The sequence below is a fragment of the Dermacentor variabilis genome, chromosome 1 (genome assembly GCF_050947875.1).
Source record: "Dermacentor variabilis isolate Ectoservices chromosome 1, ASM5094787v1, whole genome shotgun sequence".
Taxonomy (NCBI): Eukaryota; Metazoa; Arthropoda; class Arachnida; order Ixodida; family Ixodidae; genus Dermacentor; species Dermacentor variabilis.
In genome coordinates, this window is record NC_134568.1 from 75,496,373 (window position 1) to 75,516,066 (window position 19,694).

Here is a 19,694-nt window from a genome sequence, read left to right on the forward strand (position 1 = left end):
ACATTTCTCACAAAGGAAGCCCTGCTAGGTGCATAACATAGAAAAAGAAAGTGAACCAATACAAATATCCAAGACATCATGATGTCTGGTACACAGTTATTCCATAGATTTTTCTTTCAAGCTAGGTAATCTTTCTGCCCCCCCCCCTTTTCCCCCCTTTTGACAGCATTGAGTGCAGCCAGTTTTGCAGCCAAAAAACAAGAGGTCATCTTTTGGTATCCAAGCTGCTACCTTCCTGCTTCTATGAACTTGAAGAAGGTTCCTTGTCCTCAATACTTACTCAGAAATGTGACTGCTTTTACATGCAAGTCACAATATACGATTCAGATATGATTGAAGTTAAAATTTTATCAGCGTGCTTCTATCTTTTAGCAAGGCACACTTGGACAAAAATAAACATTTACAATTGAGATTCAGCAGTGTTTCCACGAAAGCATCATATGGTTTTCTTTTTTGGTAACAACTAATGACAGGCTAGGAAACATTGTGTTTAAGATTTCCTACTCCTCATTTTATGCTTCAAAATGTGGTAAACTCAGTCACTAGGCACCTCAGCTTTGAATACTGACATGGTGGCCTAACCTACAGCAGTGCATAAACCCACAGCCTACCTTTGTACACATAGCTGTCTAATACATACACACATGGTCCTTCGGAGAGGCAAACACACAAGCATAGCGCAATCAGCGACTTGCTTTAGCAATGCACCTATTCACGAGCCCCAGAGCATGCACAGGTAGTCCCATGCTAGCATGCATCACTGTAGCAGTTGATGTATTGTGCTATGCTGAAACCTTCCACATAGCTAAGGTTGCATTACACCTAGCCAAAGGCTTTGACAAGTCAAGAATTCAGATGAGGTTCCTCCGACGAAACCACACTCATCATCATCATCATCATCAGCCTGTCCACTGCAGGACGAAGGCCTTTCCCTGCGATCTCCAATTTTCCCTGTCTTGCGCCAACCGATCCCAACTAGCACTCGCAAATTTCCTAATTTTGTCGCTCCACTTAGTCTTCTGTCGTCCTCTACTGCACTTCCCTTCTCTTGGTATCCATTCTGTCACCCTAATGGTCCAACGGTTATCTACTCTACGCATTCATACCAAGCAAAAATACACTATGCCTTCTCAATGTCCCTTCAAAATGCAATACAGTACTTCCTTTACATAGACTTGAAATGAGGCCCCCAGTAGTTCAGCAAGCAAACACAGACCACAGTAATGCACAACACACTTTAACAGCCAAGGTCAGCAGGTGTGAAGACACGGACAGCTCATAGCACAGTAATACTAGTACAAAAGAATTTCACAAGTAATTACAGTAGAAAGTCATTGAAACAAACTCACGTAAGGTGTCAATACATTTAACCTTTTGATGATTTTTCTGTGTATGTGTGGCACGACAGAACCATCCTGTATGGTTTTTGACACACATGTTGCACCAATCTCATGTTTGATATTTCATGCGTATTTGACACCAGTGGTTGTTGAGAGGTGCTGCAATCTCTATGAAGTTGCTCAAAGTCCTTTGAAATTGCATTTCCGCTTACCGGTGCGCAAAACACGATTTGTTTACCGCTGAGCGCTTGTTCACGTGGCCGTGCACGTATCGTCTGCTACCCATAAAGTGTGTGCGGAGGAGATGCTATAGTTTTTTACAGATACCGCTATCGTGTTTCCAGTAGCTTAGATACAGCCCTGTGCATCCAAGTTCAGAGATACAGTACACTTCCACTGATTCAACTACGGTTAATTTGATCCCAGCCGAAACCACCGGCCAGCACCCATGCATTTTTATGTGCACAAACATTCATTATTTCGATCGTAAAATTGGCCTTTGCTGGTTAATTCAAATTTGGCCAGTCAGCACGCACATGCCTTACACCTATGGTGACATCAATAATGACCACTTTGGTGAGAGCGGCTGTCTCGGCAAAGCTTACGGGACAGTGAATTCATTGAACACACGTCATCTCCCATTGAGAACACCTGTTTTCGACCTGGCCCTGGAAGACTTTTCAAGCAGTAACCGTAGCTCATAATTTATAATTACGGCATTTACTATATTCTAACAAACAATTTTTAGTTTCAAGAAAATTACGCTGAAATTGCTTGCGCTGTGCAATTGAACACAATGCCAAAACTGCGATCACATGCTTTACCGCATGACATGACTGTATTGTGGCAAAGCTGACCTCACTCAATGTGCAACGATGCTGACTTTAGGAAACCGGCCTCCACAGTGCAACACGTTAGGCCCTTGCCCATTTTTCTTTCTAAAAAATCAGGTGCGTGTTAGAGTTCTACTTTGCTTAGGAACGTTAATGCTATTTTAGAGCGACGCCCTTAGCTGCCTGTGGCGAACGTCGGCACAGTCTCTCGTAACCGAGAGAATGAACACAAAAAAGAATGAAAGCAAATGCGGAGCACAGCAGGAGATGAAAGGCGGTGATTGCAAAGAGAGCGCGAGGAAAGCAGACGAGGAGGGTATGGCAAAAGCATGAGAAGCGTAGTGCCACACAAAACTAGCCTTGCGGCAACGATGGCTACAAGGTGGCGCCAGAGTAGCACACGCCGTCTGTATGGAAACAAAGCCCTGCATGGGCGGAGGTCTGTCTGCAGCAGCTACTGTGAATCGCACCCACACATCACCCACACGCTGCCTCTCGTGATCTCCCAATTAGCAAGGCAGTCACGCCACACTTCACTCCGTTTGCAACATGCCGCACAAGACAGATTGTTTGCACCAGCCAATATATTGCGAAATGAAAATATGCATACAGCTGCGCTCAAACTTTGCATTAGGAAGTATCGAAATCATTGGTGAATTTTTTATGTTAGTTTTCTACTTTAGACACATAGAAAGTTGCAGTGCATTGATACAAGGCCCGTTAGAATCAGGCAAGTACTACCAAATGAATCAACAGCAACTTGTTTAATTCGACCTGCCTGATAAAACTCAATTATTTTTGTCAGTCCTCTCAGGGCCGAATCAACAGAAGTTGACTGTACCAATAAGTGTTCTTTTTCTTTACTTTGGTTGTTCAGGCTTGCATATTCCCATACACTGAAGGTGTGCGCAGTTGTGATTTTGGTACGGCTGTGCAAGTGATGTCTCTACTCATGGCAATTGCTTAAGCACTGCTTCTTCTGACCCATTTTTGACCTGCTTCTTCTTTTGATGAAACATGTTTTTGTGACAACAAATTGACAGCCATACGTTTTGTTTGGCATTCTTCTCGATCTCTTTCTGCATAGTGTAGTTGTGTGCACACTGTTGGTGCGAGTAAAGCGGTTTTGAGAAAAAATATCGCTTGCAATAAATTCATCCAATATTCATGATATTTTATTAATTTCTTACCACTGGAAACTGCAATAAAAATATTGACTCACTATACCGACCCTGTGAAAATGGATGTTCAGCAAAGCTGTTAGAAAATCACTCAAATGCCGTCAATGAGGTGTATGAAATGTTTTATTGTTATGCCTAGCATAGCATGACACTGTTGTTGAGCATTATGATTTTGCATTCTTATGTAGAATTCCAATGGTGGAGTCGGAGCAGCCGACGGACTCCGCAAGCGAGCACACGACTCTGGCGTAGAGCAACACCTCCAAATCAGCGAGTGGAACACAACCTGCTCCGCCGGAGCAAGGCAGAAGCGGAACTTCTATCGCCGAGTTACCCAGGATACCTTGCGTGTTGTCATTTCCTCCCAGCACCGCCGCACCGGTCACTTGCCTCTTCAGCGCCATTCACCTGTTGTTTTCTTTAAAGTGCGGAATGGATATCTCGCCAAGCGTGCAGCAGCTTTTGCTTCCTCACGAGTCGTGACCGGTGGCGCCTCCCAGCAGACAAACGTGGTAAACGAAATACGTCACGCAAAGTTCTGGTCCAATCCGTCGATTTTAGCGGAGCATCTCTTTCTGCTCCACGGAGTGACTCCCGCTCTGAATCCACTTCGACTCTCTCATTCGAACACCTTACTCCCACCCTTACTCTGTCATTGGAACAAACTTGCTCCGAAACGAGCAGAAAAACTTGCTCCGAATCCGTCATTGGAATTAAGCATCAGACGCTCATCGTACTCACGCTGCCCCTTCGGGAGTCTTAACTTTGCAAGGTCTACCCATAACGGTCTTGCAATAAATTGACTGAGTTGCTAGGCAGGTCTCCCTTTTATATATGAAGTTTGGTGATGTCACTGACTGATTCGTATGTTGCTGTTGCCCCTTTCCCACCGGAGCAGCTTATGCAACCGCAATCTTTACCAGGAAATACACGTGGGGAGAAGGAACGTGTCTCACATTGTTCACAGGCGTCTTATCATCCATCATGCAGTTTTGAAGCTTGTTTTGTACTTTTCTTTATTGAAATGAATACTGAGCTGTGCGTTGTATGGCCCGATTTTAAAGTAGATATGCACTTTTTTTTGGTCCCCCCCCCCCCCCCCTTTTTTTTGATACGAAAAATCTCGACCAACTAGAAGCTAACAGCTTCACTACAGAAAAACTTGACCCCGGGGACATCGCTGTTGCGAAAAATTTAACCCTCAAAGGGTTAAAACGTAGTTGCAATGAATCACCAACTCAACCACCATTGAATTCACTGACTGTTTAAACCATAGTGGCTCCTTATATACTACCGATTATTGTACACTATGTTAACTCTTTGTTGCGCACAAGGTAAATGTGCCATCTTGATTTTGCAGCATGCTGCTCTGCAAAACACTTGCTGCACTACAACAATGTGCGCTCAGTCCCGAGACAGTCAATTCAGTCATTCGAGTACAGACTCCAGTGAGTGGGACAATGCCTGTGCATGGAAATAAGCCCAAAAGGATTCGCAGGAGCATAGATCATTGCTAGCTCTGCCAGCATTTCACATGACTCAACCCAGCCCAGTTGCATCTGCATCACAGCATAGCCCATATGTGCTACCTCCCCCATGCCTCCTCAAGCTGTCTATAGGTTTACAGTCGAACCCGGCTATATCGAACTTGCAAAAAAACGCCTATCAGTTCGATATAGGGCATAATTCGATATAGGCCTGCTAAATAACTGAATGTCATAAAAGCACATTCCATTTATAAAATCACTTCATTGATGAAACTAGCTCAGTTTCGCATGAAATATTCCTGCATTTTCTTCTGCTTGGGCAATTTCGCTGCCTGCGACCCATTCATCAAAATTTACAGTCATCACCGAACACGTGGAAGCCGGCACGGCTGAAGCAATTTCGAATGAACCACTTGCACATGGCCGTGCGTACGCGTCGGGCACCATGGGCACCGGGTCACAAGTTTGGCTGCTTTAGCCCTAACCTTCCCCTTATTCTTCAAGATCGTGCTGAGAGTGCTCCTCGGAATCTTGCACGCTATGGGGACATCTGACTTCACGCACTGCTCCACATTGTCTAAGGAGTCGGAGTAGCTGAGGCCGCAACCATCCGCATTCGCGCAGAAGCACCGAACTAGTGCAAGTGCACCAATCACTTCGGAGGATGTGGGCAAAGGGCCATCGTTGCTTTCCTCATTATGCCCACTTTCACTTGTGTTCGGTACGATGTCAGCAATGTAGTCTTCGTTTTTGGACTTTACCGCGATCGCAACACCATCACCTGCACTCCACCATTGCTTCGTCAACAGCTTCCGGAAATTCTGACAGCTCGCTCCAAACCTCGGCAACACCGGTAACGGCTTTCGCCCCATTCATCAAAATTTACAGTCATCACCGAGCACGTGGAAGCAGGCACGGCTGAAGCAATTTCGAATGAACCACTTGCACATGGCCATGCGTACGTGTCGGGCACCATGGGCACCGGGTCACAAGTTTGGCTGCTTTAGCCCTAACCTTCCCCTTATTCTTCAAGATCGTGCTGAGAGTGCTCCTCGGAATCTTGCACGCTACGGGGACATCTGACTTCTCACCGCGTTTGACTCGATTTATGATTTCGAGCTTCACGACAAAAGGCGAATTCTGCCACTTCAACACGGCAACACTGCGGGAGAAGGCCCACAAGGCACACATATAATGAAACCGAAAAGCAGCGAGACAACTCGCACTTTTGCCATCTTGCACGATGAGGGCACAAGAGCCCCTGATTGGCTGTCTGAGCTAGCGCTGTGGGTGGGCCAGGATCATTTTTTGCAGGGGGGTGTCGACGGCTCGTCAGAGGCAGCGCGGTCACGGTAGGGAGAGCGGTTGGATGGAGGCATGCCGCCGGGTTTCCCCGCCACTGCAAGGGAAAGCCAACTTCTGGGGGCACTTTTCAGCTGCTTGACGTTCGATATATTAGGAATCGCTATGTTTGCTTGATGTAAGCGTAATGTTTGCTATATATACTCATTGTAACTATAATGTGTCCAGAAATTGTTTGATATATAGAATAATTCAATGTAAACGGGTTCGATATAGTCACGCTCGACTGTATTCAACCACGCAAATCTCAGAAATACAAAATCAGCAAGCCAGAAAGGGTGCTGCATCAGTTTGGTAATTAACAAAACAAAAATTAAACAAAAAATTTGCCACAGTCAAGAACCACAGCTAATTGCCTCATGGCAGGGAGCAGACAAAGGGAGATAAGCACCTCTAAACACTCAGCTGCGTTAAAGACACTGCGTTGGTGTTTAAGGTCAACACACTGCACGAAACACCTGAAATGATCAGCGCCTCACAGTAACATGAGTTGCATGTCCAGAAGGCAGTACTTGGCCTCGCATACACAGGAAAAACACAGAGCAAGCTTCAAAGGGTTGTTCACTTTCATCTGTTCATTAGATTACACAGTTCTGCCGAAAAGCTACATTCTTTCCCATCTGGGCATAAACAAGACTTACATGTAGGCATTTTTGAACACTTACAATGACATTGCAAAATTAAGTAATTCACCAGTGCTTGTATACACATTCCCTTTAAGAGGCATTTGTCACTGCATTCTTGGCCTATCACCGACTATGTACAGTTTACACTATACATAATGGGTTTTTCTTTTATGTGGTCAAAAGTTCTTATAGGCATCACATTCATGGTCTCATTGTATTCATGCATATATATGATGCCCTGCCCAGAAGCACTTAAATCATTGTTAATGAAAGAAACAAGGCATGCCTTTGCTGAATCTGAAGTAGCCTGCTTGAAGTAGCGACACTGTGTTCTCTGCAGAAGTGCCACGCCACCGGCCTGTGCCAAAATAAGGGCATCAGCCCAGCGGCCATCTTGCAGGCACAAGTTCACAGCCGCCTCCACATTGCCTGTTAGTAGCGCCTTGTTCAGCAGGCTGTCTGCATCCCCTAAAAACACACGAGAACATGCAATAACATTCGTGATGGTTGGCTGGCCAAAGCCCATTTCACATGCTGTACTCTTGCAATGAAAACTGATGTGACAAGCAGCTCACCCCACGATTGTGAAAGGTTTGTTCCACATGCCTCAATTTTAAATGGTTGCCACAGCAGTGGCTGCCACTCTTCTCAGTAACAAGCACACATTTCTGCTGATAGATCAATGCAGATGTTACACCCAGCTACTTTAACCCCTTTCATGCCTTGGACAAGCTGGGTTCCTCCCCACGTTTCTGGCAAAGATGGCCAAGGACGAGCTCAGCTCATCAACAGTATTTTGCATTTTCTAGTAATGGCATGGAGGAGCCAAGTTTCATCTCAGTGCTCAGTCATGCTTTTGGTAGATGGTAGCACACAATCCACGAAACAGCACAAGCAGAAGCGAATTTATTCTTTTCGAGGAAGTAAAACATGTTTGCAACTGCAGTCTTTAAGTATAATTTGACCACTTTTGGCCAGAATTCAGAATAGCGTGGCACAGAAGGATTAATTAAACTCCGAGCGGTCAGAGGGAGCATCAAGGTGCAAAACTGCCATCAAGTCTAAATACTGCCATGGCTGCCACAGAGGGCCGACTACTATGGCTCAAATATAGACGATTAGCAGCATGTGAAACCGGCTTTAAGCAGGACAAGCGATTAAAGATAAAGTGCTCATCAATCAATGAATGCTTGCAAATATTTCAAACATCCCCGCCAGTCAAACAGTATGTCTGGGGCATAACCTGGTTGTCATATACCATTCTGGTGGCCAGGGTATTACCTCTGGCTATTCTAAGAGGACAGTCTTCAATCAATCAATCAATCAATCAATCAATCAATCAATCAATCAATCAATCAATCAATAAACAAATAACTAAATAAACAAAAACATAAATGAACAAACATAAACAAATAAATAAATAAATAAACCTAGACCAATCAGTTCTATATAACCAGGTAAGGCCTACATGTACAATATATTTTTGTGCACATTGATCCATTACTTCAGCAAAACAGTGTCACACTATGACATCAGTATACATCACTCTGTTGAGCATCTTTTTGTCATTACTATTAAACCAGTGTGTAGATACTCAGTGTGTAGATTCCCCTCCAGATTGCCTGATTAGTGTTTATCAAAAGTAAATAAATAAATAAATAAATAAATAAATAAGAAGCTTCATAAAATCAGAGGCAAAGAGTTGTAGGCAGCAGTTGTAGTTCAGTGTATTTAGGTACACACTGCCCCAACATGAAAGGAAACACTTCATCTGCACTCAAAAGGCGATTCCTAGAAACGTGCAAGTTAGAACCTAACTCGCTGCTGAGATTACCGTAACTACCAACATTACCTTAACTCACATGGAAGAAGACAAACAGCATCCAAAGTTGAAGGCATCATGCACTTAATGCTATTAAATATGTAGTACGATGTGGGTACAAGATGCCCACTGTCCTAAATCCATGAAGGCTTGGCAGACAAATTTTTATTCGGCACCTCAATAGGAAAAAGAAAAGCCCCTACACTGCCACTGAACTTATGATCCGTTTTGTCCTTTTCAAAACAGTGGCTTTCACACAGCAAGAAGGTCGCCAAGTAATGACCTGGCAAGACATCCACACCAGGTTGAGTAACTAGCCCTCACCTGAGCTTGTAGAAATGGTGAAAGGTGTGAACTCCTGTTCCTTATGCTTTGCAGCAATGCAATCAAAGGCACTCGAGCTGTCCTCCACAAGATCACCATTCTAAAAAAAATAGAAGCAGGACAAATTTTATAGGCACTGATTAAAAGAAAACAGCAAAGAAACATCCAGAAAACACACACATATCCCTTGAATATCTATGGCACATAACTAGTCATTACAGGGCACTCTGGAAATGTTAAGATCGTACCAGACATTTATCATTTTAAAAAATAAGACAGCTTTAAAACAGTGAGCGTTAGGTAAATAAATGTGTCTTGGCACGATATATGGGGTTGCTTATACCCAGTGAAGCCTGCTTAGGCTTGCAGCTTAGTTGCTGTCTTACATGACTTTTGAAGCACTACCAGAGCACTCTGAAATTACCAATCAAGAATGTCATTACAATCAATCATTACAATCATACATACTGAAAACAATTTCCAACACCTAAAGGCATAATGGCATTTTCATGTTAAGCATTGATGAGTGCTATTTAATTTTAGCTACAAACAGGCAGGCTAGCCAGCTTTAGGAGTTCATATCACAGAGAACCTACAATTACAGCATTGCCTAAAAAGATGTATTTAAATTGTAAGTATTATTATAAGTGCTATGCTCACAATGTAGCATTTTAACTGAAGAGCACATGTTTATGGTGCACTATCACTGTGTTAGTTTTTCAAATTGTTTCTGTTAATTCATATGCATACTTTATGAATTGATATGATGCAACGTTTTGTTTAATTTTTCCTATTATCGTTCAAGGCACTGACTTAAACATACCGGGTATTTCAACAAGGACTTTAGATAATGCTTAAAAAAGATTTTTTTTTTTTTTTTGAAAGTAGAGCTATAGTTATGTGGGAGCTGTGGTGTAGTAAGTTGCGCTGAACATCAGATGATGGGCAAGCCATAATTAATATGATGACTGAAATTGCTGAATGAATTCTTATCTATTAGGCTTAGGTCGCTAACCACAATGGGGAAATTGAAGTGAGCTGTCTGCGCCAAATCAACATTTAGATCTTGAAACCTGAGATTTGTCTTGCAGTTGTAGTGTGATGAATTGAAGCTCTGTGCAACCAAAATAGAAATTCGAAGGCTGAAGAGCGCGTGCAACCATGCTTTCGAGCAGACGTCAACTGAGAGAAGTCATGCCAGCAGTGGAAAGCCAGCACACACAACCAGCATCTACATAGCATAGCTCAAATGATAAGTCATCGATAGCATGGAGTGGCTTGGTGCTCTTTTGCCACATATGGCCCTTGAAGCAATCCTACTAATCAAATCAGCATGGAGTGGCGTAGCTTGGCTATGGTGCATGGACGGTGCGAGGCAAGTTGACAATTATTACACAAGGTGAACTTGTTTTTGTAGGGCATTTTCTGTCGTGGAATGTCATCCATGCATCCACTGAATGGGATGCCCCAGAGTGGCAGTGACCAAGCGCCATTGGCATCACCTGGTACTATGCCTATTTATACATGTGTCACGATGATTAAACAGGGATTGTACAAGGGGTTCTTCGACTGCTCCCTTGTCATTCCTTTCATGTTGTCGGCCGACGGCCTGCGGTGTGATTTTTATGGTTGTACGGCAGTGCCTCCACTGCCGCTCGGGCCGCCGTTGACGACATAACTAAATTTATGCAGAATGCTACTGTGAAACCATATTAAAAATTTTTGCTATCCTTATAGAACAATTGAAATATGAATGAAAGGTGCAAGTGCAATTGTAGTGGTCCGAATTACATATTTTATATGAAAATTATTGAAAAATAAAAATCCTCCACAGCAGCATAGTTTGGGCCTTCTTAATATAATATACAGGGTGTCTACCAAGTTGACATTTTCAAATTCCTGAGTTCTCCAGGTTTTCCCTGAAAAAAAAATTATGGGGTTTTACATGCCAAAACCACTTTCTGATTATGAGGCACGCCGTAGTGGAGGGCTCCGGAAATTTCGACCACCTAGGGTTCTTTAACGTGCCCCTAAATCTAAGTACACGGGTGTTTTCGCATTTCGCTCTAACGAAATGCGGCCGCCGTGGCCAGGATTCAATCTTGCGACCTCGTGCCCAGCAGCCTAACACCATAGCCAGGTTTTCCCTGAGTGCCTTTGCAACATTCCCTGAGTGACACAGAACTTTGTTTTATGTCAAGACGGGCTGACACTATGTCGCCCGATGCTGTCACTCTCTAATAAGCCTCCTTAAAAAATAAAAGAACAACTTAATCCAGCTTGAATAGTGAGGAATAGTGTTTATTTTATCCAAAATAAAAAACTGAACAGAGGGGTTAGTAAAATGCAAGCGATTAAAACATATTAAAAAAAGGAAGTCGAGTCGAACATTTTCAAATACGAATAAAAAGAGATGCATAAAGAAGCAAAGATTTTCGAAAATTACCTATTTCTATCAACTGATAGCAAGCTCATCGGTATGAGGCCAGGACTTTGTCATTAGTGAGGTTCTCTCTCAGCAGCTGGAAAGTCAACCTCAACTGTCCTGACATGCCCACAATGACATGCGCACAATGCCCCAGTGTTGGTTTTCACTGCTTTAAAGAGTATTTTTGTTTGGATGAGAGTCACCTGCATCTCGGCATCAGCCAACACTTTACGTTTTGAGCTCAAGCTCCTTCAAAGAAAAGAAAGCACAGTTTCTTTCTCAATCGTTCCTCAATGCAATGGTCCTTTCTGTTCTCTTCCTCGTTCCGCCATGCATTCAACCCACGGGCCATTTGAAGCATCCTCTTGGTCAGTTGTACAGTCAACGACCGATTTTTCTCAATCCCTAGGGACCGCGAAAACGTCCGAAAAAATCAATGCATGTCTTTTACTGCCCTTAAGGGCTCAAGTCGCCACAGGCACATCCAAAAAAGCTCTGAAGGCCTGCCAGTACACTTATTAGGCATATTGGTGCTCGTACTGTGACAGGAGACGGTGGGTGCACGCGTGTATGATTAGGAAATATGTACTGTGTCCCGTGACAATTGCCCCTTCCCACGCTTAAGCTTCACCGCAATACTTCACTTATGCTTCACTGCGTAACATTGCTGTGCCGAGGCGAACCTGCCTTTCGGAAACCGACATTATGCAACGCACCATGCTTTCTAAGCTTCGAAGCCAATCGCGAGGATCACAGAGACGCAGTCGGTGCCATTGCTGACAGCAGTGAATTCTTTCAATGAAAAACACGGCACCGAAAGGCAAGAACCTTAACAGCGAATGTCGAAGCAGCTAGGCCCCGCGTTGCCGAGGTGGTGGATACAACTGCCAGCAGATTTGCATGCGAGAAAGTCGGTTAGAGGCGGCGAGATAATCAAAACGGCAGCGTTGGCTTTGATTACTGCTGTTTTGGACCTGCGGTCGTGGCAAGATGTCCGGAATATCGGACGGCGAAGGGTTCTTGCGTACGAAATTTCAGACGTTCTTATACATTGATTCGATGGGGTGCAGGTGGTGCCGCATTATCGGGCAAGTCCCAAAAATCGGGCGTCCACAAAATCGGTCGTTGACTGTACAATGGCAACTCCTCCAGCCGACGACACGGCGTCAAGGACAATTCGTTACAATCCCTCTCTTTTATTCGAGCCATCATTAGGGCGATTTTCGTTCCCTTTCAATAAAATGACAGCCAATTTAACCTGATACAAGCACAAATTCCCCGAGTTTTCCCTTAGTATTTCCAGACTATTCAAAATCCCTGGAAATTCCCAGTTTTCACGTTTGGTAGACACCCTGTACATATTATATAAGGCCCAAAAACTCTAAGCTTTCTTGTCTCTTTAGAATGATGGCTTTTATGACTAACCATAGCCATTTGAACTTTCGTAGAGCCATAACTGTTTCGCAAATTATTTTATAAATAATAATGACAAAATTTGGCACCAGACTATATAAACCCTTCTTACGGCAATCCCGTGGGCGCTACCATGTTTGATCACATGGCAGCGCGTTTACTGTTTGCTTCAGACGTCTCCGTTACCTCCGTGTTTACAATGGATGTGCACGATGCCAGTGTGGCTCAGCAAACCTCCATTTCGGCGGATGGGGATTTGGTGGACAACACGAAGCTTTGGCCACAGCTTCAGAGAACATGTAAGCGCTTTCGAGGCTCATTATGACTTGTCCAAACAGTGTGAGCAGCGTATACAGTGCTTTATACTAAAAGCAGGGCTACAAATTTATTATAAACTGTTCAAACTTTCCACTTATGAATTAAATCAGTATGAGCGTGTTTCGCTCTTCGTTCTTTATTTGGCAAAGACTTCGAACCCACGGCTTGTCGTGTTCCTGACTCAGTATAACATTCCTTCGTGCCATCCCTATCTAATTGTTTATTTTCTGCCTAATCACTTGCAGGTGTGCTCAACTGTGATACATTTGTTCTTGCCACACACATGGGCTTGGAACACAAATGTTCTGTACTAATACCTTGTAGCAAAGACGTATTATTGCTAGTTGCTCGCTTACTTTCTGGACCGCCAGGAAACGTTCAGCTTTGAACATTCATGTGTGTTCGGTGTAGTCGCCATCACCCATGTTTCGACGCATTGACTCAAGTGTGTTCCCGTTCGCTTATTCTTGATATGTTGTCAATATAGTCGGCGTATGTTTGCATGTAAGTTGAGGCAGATGTGTGTAGATGAAGTGCAAGAAACTTACTATGCCATGAAGCAGCGCTACTCCCTTTGTCACTGTTTAGTGAGCGGTACTCATTCTTGCCGACGTTCCGGGTTTGAAGTCCTTTCTTTGGAGATTAGCTATACAACACTGCCGGATGAGTGAATTTTTTTATCCTCAAGGAAAGCCATCAATAGCCAAGTGCCAGCCACACATACAGTCTGCTCATGTAGCAGAGGTCCATGGGACCTGGTCACACAGATTCATTCCATTCCTTAATATATAAGTCACTATTTTTGAAGCCTTAAGTCTTCGCTCTACCGTTCCAATTGTGCAGCATTAATGGAGCACTGCACCTTAGCAAACATTCAGTTGCATTTCGAACAGCTGATCGCACAGCAGAAGGGCAGAAACAGTAATTGTTTCATATTCGTGCGCTTTCGCTGAGGCAACGTGCAGCGCACCGCCAAAAGCGACGTCTCGTTTCTCTGGAGCAAACTGCCCCGTGAAAAGGATATATAGTACAACACTGCTCTAAACAAGCTTTCTAACTTTACGAAAATTGAGCCAGCAGTGCAAATGTTTACTTTCATGGGCTGTGTCTTCCCTTACAGACTACTACAGTCAAATCTCGTTACTACGTACCACACATTATTGAATTTCTCAAATTTACGAATATCTTAGAAATACCCACCAGATTGCCTATATTTTCAATGTAAAAATATTTCAGAACAACGAATTTCAATACAGCGCATATTTCAGAATAACGCACATACTTTATTTTCCCTTTATAACCGAGGAACATCAGTATTACGAATTAGGCTAAAAGTAACAGCGCTGTAACTCTTGCGTGAAACAAACTGCAAGTGCAGTAGGTATCATCATCACCATGTCCAGTAGCTATCATCATCCCCATGTCAAGTGCCAGCTGCTTCCCCACTAACTCCACCAAGAACTTCACGACAAAGGTTTGGCGATTTTTGCGCAAGATCCAATGATGAATGCAGCTAGCGATGGCGCCAAGAAGAAGCGAAAGCAGTTTTCACTGCGGGACAAATTGGACGTATTGCAGGAAATCGATGCAAGGAAAAAGCAAATTGACGTGTGCAGACAGCATGGCATTGCCCCATCGACGGTCGCGACCATTTTGAAAGACCGAGACAAGATTGTCAAACTTCAACGGGAATCACAACTCGCTCCTACGAGGAAAAGGCTGCGACTGGGAAAATTACAAAATGTGGACCAAGCTGTTCTCACGTGGTTCAAATATGCCAGACTGCAAAACGTTCCAGTGTCTGGCCCAATGCTCCAAGAAAAAGCCCATGAATTTGCCGATGCACTTGAAATAACTGGGTTCGATGCCAGTGCAGGTTGGCTTTTTCGTTTCCGCCAAATGAAAGGAATAACTTGGCAGGTAGTCTCGGGCAAGAAAAAGGCTGCTAAGTGAGAAGACGCAGATTCCTGGCGTAATGATCGTTTTCTAGAGGTGTCTGAATCGTACTCTGAAGACGATATTTTCAATGCGGATGAGACCGCATGTTATCAGCTCCTGCCAGACCGGACAATGCACTTCGAAGGGCAGCAGTGCAAAGGAGGGAAGAAGCCGCATCTTCACGTGACAGTCCTGCTCTGCTGCAATGCAACAGGCACGAAGAAAATTAAACCGCTTGTCATCGGCAAGTACGCGAAGCCTTGCTGCATGAAAAACGTCATGTGGTTATCATCACAATGCGTTGGCGGGCTAGTTGGTGCGAATCCATGAATACTTTGTTTAGCGCAAAACTACAGGCACAAGAAAGACGACAGGACAAGGCGCCTGTCCTGTCGTCTTTCTAGTGCCTGTCGTTTTGCGCTAAACAAAGTATTCGTGGTTATCATAGGACTACCATGCCAAGAAACGAGCCTGGATGACCAGAGAACTCTTTTCTGAGTGGCTCATCAAACTCGATGACCAAATGAGGGATGACCGAAGAATTCTACTGGTTGTTGACAACTGCTCTGCTCACATTGTGAATGTTCGCTTGACGCACATTCGCTCGAAGTTTCTGTCACGAAACAACACGTCCTTGCTGCAATCCTTTGACCGGGGCATTAAAAAAAAAGTGTGAAAGCAGAATTTCGTAAGCACCTTGTGCAGCGGTTGATTATCAACCTCCGCCTAAAGCAGCCGACTGCAATCAATATTCTTCAGGCAGCGTAAATGCTCACAGGAGCTTGGTTTAACTTGAAGGTATCCACCATTATCAACTGCTGGCGAAAAGCACGGCTTGTCAAAGCACCTGTGCAGCTTGAACATGACCTGGAGGTGACCGACAACAACCCAGGAGACTTGTGGACGGAGGATGCGGAACTGCTGCCCGCCGTCTCTTTCTTCGACGACTACGTGGAGAGCGACAGTGAAGCACTAACACCTGACAACCGAAGAGATCGTTAACTGCGTTCGCGACGTCTCCAGTGACGATGACGACCCGAAGGAAGATGACTGTGGGTCACTGAACACAGGAGATGAGATCGTGTCGAACATTGATGTTTTAGTGCACATGAACAAAGTCCGCACTTTCATCGCTCGGTGCATTGACATACCCGATGAAGTATTGCGCTAAGTGGAAGATGTACATGCATTCCTAATCAGTCGTGCGTGCTGCACGTGCCAGAAGAAATGACTGATTTCTTCAAATAAAGCAGCTTTGAAGTGAGTGAAACATTTTTATTTGAGAGCATGCTTGTCTGCACACGTGTCTACTGCCAAGGTACGTCATTTTCATTCCTAGGTTTGTCCACTGGTTTATAACTGCAAGTTTTTCATTACAACAATATTTCAAAATAACGAATGATTTTTGGCGGTCCCGCATGATTTGTTATATCGAGATTTGACTGTAATAAGAAACTTAGGCAATTACGAGCCCTTTAAACAATTTAGCCAAAGTAAAAGTTCATTGCAGTTGGCCTTCAACAACCGACGAAAGTCGGTCAATTCCAACAACGGTTTCTCGCCGTTCAGTAGTAAACTATAGTTTATTTTACGAGTGCTACATAAAGAAAATACAAGAAACCGCACACTGAGCCATTGAGACTCATACCAGTTGTCCAGTGTAGTAATTTTCTGGCTGCATGTTCCAAGTTTCTTAAGCAGTACAAGCTTTCTGTCGAGCTTAGTGAGTGTCATTTCACAGTTGCTGTTGCAGAAACAGCATCAGAGAAATAATATGGCACTCTACGAAGACAGGCTTGAAAAAGCAGCGCACAACAGTGTCCAGGACAACAAAAGGTCACTCCTTGGTGCCTTTAAGCCACCATTGTGCCCAATCTGGGTACAATAGCATGATACATGTGAATGAGAGGCTCTATGTTGTTTGCATTACTGCTTTAGAGAGCCATTTGGCGTGTGTCATCTGAGCATTCCCTGCGGAAATAACTGCAATTTTCAAATCTGTATTTGTGTAGTGAAGAATATCCTTAGCTCTGCATGTCTACCACCGTGAAAACGCTTGCACAGCCTTCTAAATTGGCATATAAAAGTCTAATAATACATAGCCTCAAGGATGTAACCCACTGCCATGGTGAAAGAGTTGACACCATAGAAAGAAGATGGCTTGATGGCTCTGATAGTGAAATTGGGGTATCCGAGTAACAATATCTTCAAACTTAAACGTGAATATCTAACAAAAAAATTTTGGTTTCGGGTGTATGATATATGCGACATAAAAACACAATAGGAACTTGGAACAGCTTGGATCCGCACACTGTTTTTTAACACAGAATTTCAACAACACTAAATAAGCAACAAGTGAAAGGTAATTAAAGTTTGCATTTTTGAAACAATGACAATGGCACAACAAAATACCTGAACAAAACCAGACGCACGCAGAAAGTGTGGCTGGTTATAATGAATAACTAAATATCACTCAGAGAAGGAAGTAAGCATAACTCCAGAGCATTACCTGCTGTCTTTGTAAAATGCAGTGTTAAGGAGTCATATGAAACATGAATAACATCAAATTAGAATATACTAAAAACTATAGGCAACTTGAAGATGAGACATCCACTTTATGGCATTGAAAGTTAATGTGCAAAAGTTTTAGCTGTTCTTATTTGTCTGGTAACCTCTATCTCCACACCAATGGTGGGAGAACAGCAGAGAGTGTAGGAGTTTAAGGGCATATGAAGTAGCCAAGAGACCGCCACTACTTGTTAACATCTTTGCTCCATACAGCTACGTTAAGTATATTGTAAGACTGTAGTATATACAGTTAAACCTCGATATAATAAACTTATATATTAACGAATTGTTTAACTTTTTATAACTTCATATCCATAGGACACCATGTATTTTAAAGCTCAATTTAACCAAGTGTGTCTACACACGATTTCAACATAAAGAAATTTCACTGCCGCCGTGAAGAAATACCGAAGTAATAAATGGAAACTGCTGTGCATGCACATGATCAAATGGTTGAACTCAAATCATGCGCCGCACAACAGAGAGTGACCGCCAAAGTGGAGCTTCGGAGACACATTGAAGTCAGAGGCAGACGAAGTGTTCACTTTCCTCTGTTCACACCCTTCATAATAACGTCATCCCCCTGCGGGAGACACTATCAGCCACGGCGGTGGAGTGGACGCGAAAGCTTTGTAGGCTTTGCTTTGTACCGTAGATGTGAAGATATCATCGACACAGCATGACACTGATCTTTGGCCACCAATTCTCAATTCAAAAATTTTTTTTTTAAGTCCGATAATTTGAGAAATCTTACGGCCCTTTCCGTGTATTAAAAATCCGTTGGTAAATGTAGGTATTTGCATAAAAGGTTTTTATGCAATATAATGAAGTAAAGAAAGGATTTTACCAACTTCATTGTATCGAGGTTTAGCTGTAATTTGATTACAGGAAAGTATTCATAAACAGTGAACATCTAACTCAAACATGACTCGATATGCCCAACATTCAGAAACCTTAATATTAGTTTTCACTTGGCAGTTTTTAAACTACAACAATTTACATAGCTTTGCTCAGGCTTTAAACTTATACAGTACTTGTATTAGTAACTGGAGCTGAATATAAAATTGGTAAAAATTATCAATAACTAAGCTCTGCTTAGTGCAGAGTTATGGTGGACTGGTCATCTGTTTTGAAGTGTAGAAGTAAGGGCTGATCACTGGTACACATGCGCAAAGCTTTTTTCAAGCCCTCAAGTACCAAGCCCACATTAGACATCAGGACAGGAAATGCATTAACATCAGCACCATACTACATATACAACTACATTATTAAACAACAAATGTTTTTTTCCAAGTTAATGTTTCATCCCCCCCCCCCCATACACAAGTACAGCACACAAAAGAGTAAATAGAAGCAAAGCCAGGGGGCATAGCAACTTACGCTGAAGTCTGAGGATGGAGAACTACACCGCTCTGAGTCATCCTCATCACTCTAGTCACAACATAAGACCATGCAAAGGGAAGAGGAAAGACAGACATAGGAGAGGAAACAAAGAAAAAGAAAATAGGACAAAGCAGTACCAGCAAGATTTCCAAACCTGCAAGCTGAATAAGCAAAATGAAAAAGAAGAAAATGTGAGCATATAAACAGGCATGCAGCAAGCATGCAGAAAGGCCATTTTCATTGCACAGTCTCAAAATTGCATCGTTCAAGTGACCTTGCAAGCTATGCTGGGCAGCAGGCATGGCACTTCAGCCACTTTTCAGGCAGGCAAGAAAGCTGCGCTCCAACATTATTGTTGAAAAAAAAGCAGGGACTAATCAAAGTAATTTCTTTTTACAAGATCTAAAATACATGGCCAACATACGGCCAAAGCCACTAGCAACATGCATACAATAAAGAGATATACAGTAGCTAACCAATTTTTCAGACTGAATTATTCAGACAAAGGCACAGCACAGCCACATGCTTCCCATATAGAGCTAATGTATAATGATGATTAGTGGGGTGCGAATATCAGTTTTCAAATAAGAATTGAATAAGAACATCGAATTCAATACTGAATAATAATGTGCAGATGCATTTATTAGCAAGTTTCTTTAATATATTGGGAC

At 43.1% G+C, this 19,694-nt stretch overlaps 1 protein-coding gene across 4 annotated transcripts in view; it reads right to left on the reverse strand.

The window, feature by feature from the left end:
• The window catches only part of Sec31 (COPII coat complex component secretory 31), a 208,032-nt gene that overhangs the window by 110,140 nt on the left and 78,198 nt on the right, over positions 1 to 19,694 (reverse strand). For 3 of the 4 annotated variants that reach the window (XM_075690136.1, XM_075690118.1, XM_075690126.1), the window contains exons 13-15: positions 19,021 to 19,071; positions 8,976 to 9,075; positions 7,116 to 7,297 (exon numbers count right to left, since the gene is read on the reverse strand). In XM_075690136.1, the coding sequence (XP_075546251.1) occupies positions 7,116 to 7,297; positions 8,976 to 9,075; positions 19,021 to 19,071 (333 nt within the window). The remainder of the gene's footprint in view (positions 1 to 7,115; positions 7,298 to 8,975; positions 9,076 to 19,020; positions 19,072 to 19,694) is intronic. The other variant, XM_075690145.1, reaches the window with a different exon arrangement.